At 54.3% G+C, this 8,622-nt stretch overlaps 1 protein-coding gene across 1 annotated transcript; it reads left to right on the forward strand.

Annotated features, from left to right (window-relative positions):
- The first annotated feature begins 221 nt into the window (after positions 1 to 221).
- IRF2BPL (interferon regulatory factor 2 binding protein like) lies at positions 222 to 3,732 on the forward strand. The gene has a single exon (XM_075331228.1). The coding sequence runs from the start codon at positions 466 to 468 to the stop codon at positions 2,551 to 2,553; it is 2,088 nt and encodes a 695-aa protein (XP_075187343.1). The 5' UTR covers positions 222 to 465; the 3' UTR covers positions 2,554 to 3,732.
- The last annotated feature ends 4,890 nt before the right edge of the window (positions 3,733 to 8,622 follow it).

Consider the following 8,622-nt stretch of genomic DNA (forward strand, 5'->3'; position numbering starts at 1 on the left):
CGTGATGAGAGAAGGTGCTGGGACTTATAGTCAGTAAAGCCGTGTGAGTCACGTGTTCTGCGCCATCATGTGTGCTCATGGCCGCAGACAGGGCGGGAAATGGCAGCGCGCATGCGCGGGATAATTCCAGCGACGCCACGGCTTGTTTGTGAAGGTGGTGACGTCACGGCCAGGTGGCATTCCTCGGCTGGAGGGGGCGCGGCGTCATCACGGAGCTGAACACGTACGCATGCGCGGAACACCAGCCCTGCCTGATCGAACCTGCGCGACCCCGAGATTGCGCGCTCCGGGCGGGCTGCGGCTTGCAGAGAAGCAGAGGAGTCGGAGGCAGAGCACGCCGGGAGCGGAGCGGACAGCCGGAGCCGCCAGCGTACCGCACAGCCGCCGGCGTACCGCAGCCCAGCGTCACACGGCCGCAGGGAGGCAGCAGCAGCGCCCCCTGCATGCAGGGCCCCTCACAGCGACATGTCAGCCGCACAGGTGTCCTCGTCACGTCGGCAGTCCTGCTACCTGTGTGACCTGCCACGGATGCCATGGGCCATGATCTGGGACTTCACCGAGCCGGTATGCCGTGGCTGCGTCAACTACGAGGGCGCTGACCGCATCGAATTCGTCATCGACACCGCGCGCCAGCTGAAGCGCAGCCATGGCTTCCAAGATGGACGTTCCCCGGGGCCACAGGGGCCCGGATCTGGAGGAGCAGCCAAGCAGCACCCAGCCGTGCAGGCAGCACTGACCGCCAAAGACACAGCGCAGCTCAATCACCTGGACGGGGCCTCCAAGGCGGCGTCCGGCCTGGACCGCTACGGGCTGGCCACAGAGCGCGGACGCTTCGAATACACACTGGCCGCCGCCGCACGTCTTCCCAATGGCCTCAATGGGTTCCCAAAACCGGGAGAGGATGGGCCCCCAGAGCTGAACCGGCAGAGCCCCAACTCGCGAGGCCGCACAGGCCATGGATTACTCCCACAACTTGGGCCTGGACAGCTAAGCGTGCCCCCAAATCTACTTCCCCAGACCTTGCTAAATGGGCCGCCATCAGCCTCCTCCTCTGGGGCCCCACATGTTCTTGGCAGGGGCCCCACTGGCTCCAGTGGTCTTAGTGTCCCACCTCCTCCAATAGCAACATCTTCAGGTGACCCCAAGCGCCCTGGCTCTGTGTCCAGCACTGACCAAGAGCGGGAGCTGAAGGAGAAGCAGCGCAACAGTGAGGCTCTGTCCGAGCTGACGGAGAGTCTGCGGAGCCGCTCCGAGGAGTGGTCCGGAAAGCCCAAGGCCGTGCGGGACACCCTGCTTACACTGTCCGCCTGCACACCCTTTGACGTTCGCTTCAAGAAAGATCACTCTCTGTTGGGACGAGTTTTTGCGTTTGATGCTACATCCAAGCCGGGCCTCCTGGACTACGAGCTGAAGCTGTTTGTGGAGTACCCCAGCGGGTCGCTCAATGTCTTCAGCTCGGCCTCGGGGGTGGCAAAGCAGATGTACCAGGACTGCATGAAAGACTTTGGCCGGGGCCTTTCTTCTGGTTTTAAGTACCTGGAATATGAGAGGAAGCATGGCTCCGGGGACTGGCGTCTGCTTGGTGACTTGCTACCTGAGTCTGTGCGTTTCTTTAAAGAAATGGTAGGAGCTGACATGTTGCCACAACCTTATCTTGACCCTGGCTGCCCCATGCTGCCAAGTGCACTAGTGAACCTGCCCCGCGCCTTGGCCGCAGCTGCTGCGGCAGCATCATCCTCTGTTGGGGCCAGCAATCAGGCTAGAGGTGGCATAAGGAAGCGGAAGGCCTCCCCTGAACCAGATTCTGCTGATGGACAGGTGTGGATTGGTCAGTCAGACGCTTTAAAACTAGGCCTCTCAACTGGTGGAGGTACTCCATCCTCATCAACTTCAGCAGCATCCTATGGTGGCCCTGCTCCACCGCCTCCACCTCCGCCCCTTGGTCCCGGACACCCACAAAGAACCACCCCACCTGAGAGTGCCCCACCAAATGGCCCATCTCCAATGGCAGCACTGCAGTCAGTAACAGACACTTTGGGAACTGCTCATTCCCCCAAGGATGGTCAAGTGGGTGGAGGGCCTCCAGTGCACTCTACCACCTCATCAGCTCGTAGGAATAGCAGCAGCCCGGTGTCCCCGGCTTCAGTGCCTGGAGCAAGACGACTGAATTCTCGAAATGGTGCGAGCTCAGGAGAGCTCAACCTTCCAGTGGCTCCTGCAGGTGGAGCGCCTCACCCAGGAATGGACCAAGTGCACCCCCAGAACATTCCCGACTCACCCATGGCCAATAGTGGCCCCCTGTGCTGTACCATCTGCCATGAACGTCTGGAGGATACACACTTTGTCCAATGCCCATCTGTTCCCAGCCACAAATTCTGCTTCCCATGCTCCCGAGAAAGCATCAAGGCGCAGGGAGCAACTGGTGAGGTCTACTGTCCTAGCGGAGAGAAATGCCCCTTGGTGGGATCCAATGTCCCTTGGGCTTTCATGCAGGGGGAAATTGCCACAATTCTTGCAGGAGATGTAAAGGTGAAAAAGGAGAGAGACCCATAGTAACCGTGGATAACACATGACCCATGTTTGATCAAACCCTCGTCCCCCACCTGTGACCTGCAGAGCAAGGACAGGTGCCTCTCGTGGTGGGGCCTGTGGTCTGGAACCTTGTACATTTTGCATCTTGTTCATTTGATCCCATTGTGCCCTGGACCCAGCCGTGCACATGAGCCTATGATTCTCTGTAATGTAGTCCATAAACAGGTCTGGAGGCCATTTTGGGAATTGGAGCTGTGACATGGGACTGTTCCTTCTCTTCATCTTTTTACGGATGTGTTGGAGTTTATCTTGAAAACATAAAAAAAGAAATCAGACTGAAACCTCCCTGCCCAGGGCAGGACTTGGAGCACACGTAAGTCCCAGGCAGGATGGAGCTGTACAGAGCTTTTCAGAGCCCGTGACTCGGCCGCGCGGCCATAGACACTTAGTCTTATGTACAGATCTTATTGTTATGTACAGTCCATGTGGCGGGCACGGATCATGTGTGGGGTGTTGTGGGATATTCTGATCTGTCCTTTCCCCTTTATTCTCTTTTTTCCTGCTTTTGTGGCGATTGTGTCCACTAGGTAATGGTTCTAGCACTTAGCGATGCTGCTGGTGTAACTCCTTGTTCATGTCCGCACTTGTCCCGGGGGCGGGAGGGGGATATAGACCCCGATCCAGAGAGTATGTGTAACACACCTGTGCCCCTCGCAGAGGGAGGGGGATATAGACCCCGATCCAGAGAGTATGTGTAACACCTGTGCCCCTCGCAGAGGGAGGGGGATATAGACCCCGATCCAGAGAGTATGTGTAACACCTGTGCCCCTCGCAGAGGGTGCGGACGCGTCATTTACTAACCCCCCCCCCCACCCCGATGACATGGGAGGGTGTATAATCCGGTGTAATTATCGGTTGGCTCTACACAATGCAATTTTAATTGGTTTAACCCATGAAGTGCTGGCAGTACTTGCTGTCTCCAGGCCAGTAAAGGGTTACATATTTCTTTATATAGATGATATAAATATATATATATTTTTTCTTTTTGCACGGATGCTTTCAAGCAGTAGAGCGAGTTGCCGTCTGTACATTTTAGGGTGGGAGAAGTTTCCTTTGTCCAGAATACATTTCTGTAGTACACAGACCACTGTTATGTGCCTTGGAGCTGATGACATTGTAATAAATCTGATTCATATTATTGCTTTGGAGCAGTTGCTGTTTTTCTTCGTCCTCCGGTGTGATGTGTCCGGACGTGTCGCTGACCCAGTCTGCCTTCCGGCACCAGTGCAGGAGTTATACTGGGGGGTCATACTACTGGAGGGTCATACTGGGGGGTCATACTGGGGAGGTGATGGCCCGGCTCCTGTGTAATGGCCGCAGCCTGGCATGCATGTTGGGTGAGGGCTGTGGGAGATGGCGGTGCGCTGTGCACACGGCACCTGTTGTTGGGGACTGGTCACACGGTGCAGACGCTAAAAACAGGGTTTCCCGCCATGTTCTCCGCACAGTGTCAGCTCTTCCTGCACAGGCCGCTCTGTGTATTTATGGTGGTGACATAATATGGAGGATGAATTATGAATTGTGCGTGTGCAGATCTGTTCCCAGGAAGGTAACAACATTGACTCATGCATGGGGGAGGGGCGCTGGCGTATGAGTAATGGCTTCCAGGAAGGGGGGGATCTGGGTTGTGGAGTAATAAACGCTCCCCCTGGAGATGAGGGATGTTCCCGCAATGTGGGAGTAATGCACAGACAATGAGACTCGCTGCAGCCGCAACAGTATTAGGAAGTGTCTAGGGATCTCGTGGCGTTGGTCGGGCGGCCGTGTCCCCAGGATATGTCCAGAGGGGGTCGTTACTCTATAATGTACGATTCGAACATGGGGTGTGATGGGATTGTGATAGTGTAGATGGCTCACGGTGTGTAATGAGGATACGGTGTAGGGGAGCACACTGTGTGTAATGGGGATATGGTGTAGGGGGGCACACGGTGTGTAATGGGGATATGGTGTAGGGGGGCACACGGTGTGTAACGGGGATACGGTGTAGGGGAGCACACGGTGTGTAATGGGGATATGGTGTAGGGGGGCTCACGGTGTGTAATGGGGATACGGTGTAGATGGCTCACGGTGTGTAATGGGGATATGGTGTAGGGGGCTCACGATGTGTAATGGGGATACGGTGTAGGGGGGCACACGGTGTGTAATGGGCATATGGTGTAGGGGGGCACACGGTGTGTAATGGGGATATGGTGTAGGGGGGCTCACGGTGTGTAATGGGGATATGGTGTAGATGGCTCACGGTGTGTAATGGGGATATGGTGTAGGGGAGCACACTGTGTGTAATGGGGATATGGTGTAGGGGGCTCACGGTGTGTAATGGGGATACGGTGTAGGGGAGCACACGGTGTGTAATGGGGATATGGTGTAGGGGGCTCACGGTGTGTAATGGGGATACGGTGTAGGGGGACACACGGTGTGTAATGGGGATATGGTGTAGGGGGCTCACGGTGTGTAATGGGGATACGGTGTAGGGGAGCACACGGTGTGTAATGGGGATATGGTGTAGGGGGCTCACGGTGTGTAATGGGGATACGGTTCGGGGGCACACGGTGTGTAATGGGCATACGGTGTAGGGGGGGCACACGGTGTGTAATGGGGATACGGTGTAGGGGGGCACACGGTGTGTAATGGGGATACAGTGTAGGGGGGCACGCGGTGTGTAATGGGGATACGGTGTAGGGGGACACACGGTGTGTAATGGGGATACGGTGTAGGGGGACACACGGTGTGTAATGGGGATACGGTGTAGGGGGACACACGGTGTGTAATGGTGATACGGTGTAGGGGGCACACGGTGTGTAATGGGGGATACGGTGTAGGGGGACACACGGTGTGTAATGGGGATACGGTGTAGGGGGGATACGGTGTAGGGGGCACACGGTGTGTAATGGGGATACGGTGTGTAATGGGGATACGGTGTAGGGAGCACACGGTGTGTAATGGGGATACGGTGTAGGGGGGCACACGGTGTGTAATGGTGATACGGTGTAGGGGGCACACGGTGTGCAATGGGGATACGGTGTGTAATGGGGATACGGTGTAGGGGGGCACACGGTGTGTAATGGGGATATGGTGTAGGGGGCACGCGGTGCGTAATGGTGATACGGTGTAGGGGGGCACACGGTGCGTAATGGTGATACGGTGTAGGGGGCACGCGGTGCGTAATGGTGATACGGTGTAATGGACACACGGTGTGTAATGGGGATATGGTGTAGGGGGGCACACGGTGTGTAATGGGGATATGGTGTAGGGGGCACGCGGTGCGTAATGGTGATACGGTGTAAGGGGGCACACAGTGCGTAATGGTGATACGGTGTAGGGAACACACGGTGCGTAATGGTGATACGGTGTAGGGTACACACGGTGCATAATGGTGATCCGGTAGGATAGGCGGTGTTCTCAGTGATCTCACCACTTATCTCTAGTGATTAAGTGGCATTCTCAGTGATGTCTCCGCTGATCTCTGGTGATGGATAGGCGGTGTTCTCAGTGATGTCACCGCTGATCTCTGGTGATGGATAAGAGATGTTCTCAGTGATGCCACTGCTGATCTCTGGTGATGGGCGGTGTTCTCAGTGATATCACCGCTGATCTCTGGTGATCGATAGGAGCTGTTCTCAGTGATGTCTCTGCTGATGGATAGGAGGTGTTCTCAGTGATGTCACCTCTGATCTCTGGTGATGGATAGGAGGTGGTCTCAGTGATGTCACCTCTGATCTCTGGTGATGGATAGGTGGTGTTTTCAGTGATGTCACCGCTGATCTCTGGTGATGGATAGGTGGTGTTTTCAGTGATGTCTCCGCTGATCTCTGGTGATGGATAGGTGGTGCTCTCAGTGATGTCACCACTGATCTCTGGTGATGGATAGGAGGTGTTCTCAGTGATGTCACCGCTGATCTCTGGGGATGGATAGAAGGTGTTCTCAGTGATGTCTCTGCTGATCTCTGGTGATGGATAGGAGGTGTTCTCAGTGATGTCACTGCTGATCTCTGGTGATGGATAGGAGGTGTTCTCAGTGATGTCACTGCTGATCTCTGGTGATGGATAGGAGGTGTTCTCAGTGATGTCACTGCTGATCTCTGGTGATGGATAGGAGGTGTTCTCAGTGATGTCACCTCTGATCTCTGGTGATGGATAGGAGGTGTTCTCAGTGATGTCACCGCTGATCTCTGGTGATGGATAGGTGTTCTCAGTGATGTCACCGCTGATCTCTGGTGATGGATAGGAGGTGTTCTCAGTGATGTCACTGCTGATCTCTGGTGATGGATAGGAGGTGTTCTCAGTGATGTCACCGCTGATCTCTAGTGATGGATAGGCGGTGTTCTCAGTGATGTCACTGCTGATCTCTGGTGATGGATAGGAGGTGTTCTCAGTGATGTCACCTCTGGTGATGGATAGGAGATGTTCTCAGAGATGTCACCGCTGATCTCTAGTGATTTGATAGGAGGTGTTCTCAGTGATGTCACCGCTGATCTCTAGTGATGGATAGGCGGTGTTCTCAGTGATGTCACCTCTGGTGATGGATAGGAGATGTTCTCAGAGATGTCACTGCTGATCTCTGGTGATGGATAGGAGGTGTTCTCAGTGATGTCACTGCTGATCTCTGGTGATGGATAGGAGGTGTTCTCAGTGATGTCACTGCTGATCTCTGGTGATAGATGTTCTCAGTGATGTCACTACTGATCTCTGGTGATGGATAGGAGGTGTTCTCAGTGATGTCACTGCTGATCTCTGGTGATAGATGTTCTCAGTGATGTCACCGCTGATCTCTGGTGATGGATAGGAGGTGTTCTCAGTGATGTCACTGCTGATCTCTGGTGATGGATAGCAGGTGTTCTCAGTGATTCCACTGCTGATCTCTGGTGATGGATAGGTGGGGTTCTCAGTGATGTCACTGCTGATCTCTGGTGATGGATAAGGCGGTGTTCTCAGTGATGTCACTGCTGATCTCTGGTGATGGATAGGAGGTGTTCTCAGTGATGTCACTGCTGATCTCTGGTGATGGATAGGAGGTGTTCTCAGTGATGTCACCTCTGGTGATGGATAGGAGATGTTCTCAGTGATGTCACCGCTGATCTCTAGTGATGGATAGGAGGTGTTCTCAGTGATGTCACCGCTGATCTCTGGTGATGGATAGGAGGAGTTCTCAGTGATATCACCGCTGATCTCTGGTGATGGATAGGCGGTGTTCTCAGTGATGTCACTGCTGATCTCTGGTGATGGATAGGCGGTGTTCTCAGTGATGTCACCGCTGAGCTCTGGTGATAGATGTTCTCAGTGATGTCACCGCTGATCTCTGGTGATGGATAGGAGGTGTTCTCAGTGATGTCACTGCTGATCTCTGGTGATGGATAGGAGGTGTTCTCAGTGATGTCACCTCTGGTGATGGATAGGAGATGTTCTCAGTGATGTCACCGCTGATCTCTGGTGATGGATAGGAGGTGTTCTCAGTGATGTCACTACTGATCTCTGGTGGTGGATAGGAGGTGTTCTCAGTGATGTCACCTCTGATCTCTGGTGATGGATAGGAGGTGTTCTCAGTGATGTCACCGCTGATCTCTGGTGATGGATAGGCGGTGGTCTCAGTTATGTCACTGCTGATCTCTGGTGATGGATAGGTGACGTTCTCAGTGATGTCACCCCTGATCTGACGCACAATCATCGCTTTTTGTGTTACATAGCACAGATGTGAAGGTGTTGAATAAAATGTAGCTGCGCTGTGTGCAATATTGATGTGGAATTCTGGGACAGACATGAGCAGGTCTGAGGAGGGGCCGTGCCTTTGCTCCCATTAGTTACTGGTCAGACTGGTTGAGTCTGGGGGAGGGACCGTCTTGCAGGGAGCAGGGTGTGACAAGCCATTGCTGTTGTGCAATAATGTGAATTCCTCTGCACACTGAACAGATGAGGTGCCCCAGGCCTGTTCAGCCCAGTATCCACATGTCTAGGTGACGTTAACCCATTATTGTCCATGGTGCAGGTTGTAAATTGTAAAATCCTTCAAAGCCGAGACTTGTCAATGGCTCCAAT

The sequence above is a fragment of the Anomaloglossus baeobatrachus genome, chromosome 12 (genome assembly GCF_048569485.1).
Source record: "Anomaloglossus baeobatrachus isolate aAnoBae1 chromosome 12, aAnoBae1.hap1, whole genome shotgun sequence".
Lineage (NCBI taxonomy): Eukaryota > Metazoa > Chordata > Amphibia > Anura > Aromobatidae > Anomaloglossus > Anomaloglossus baeobatrachus.

Coding starts and splice junctions, on each gene's coding strand:
- IRF2BPL (XM_075331228.1), top strand. CDS start 466: ATGTCAGCCGCACAGGTGTCCTCGTCACGTCGGCAGTCCTGCTACCTG.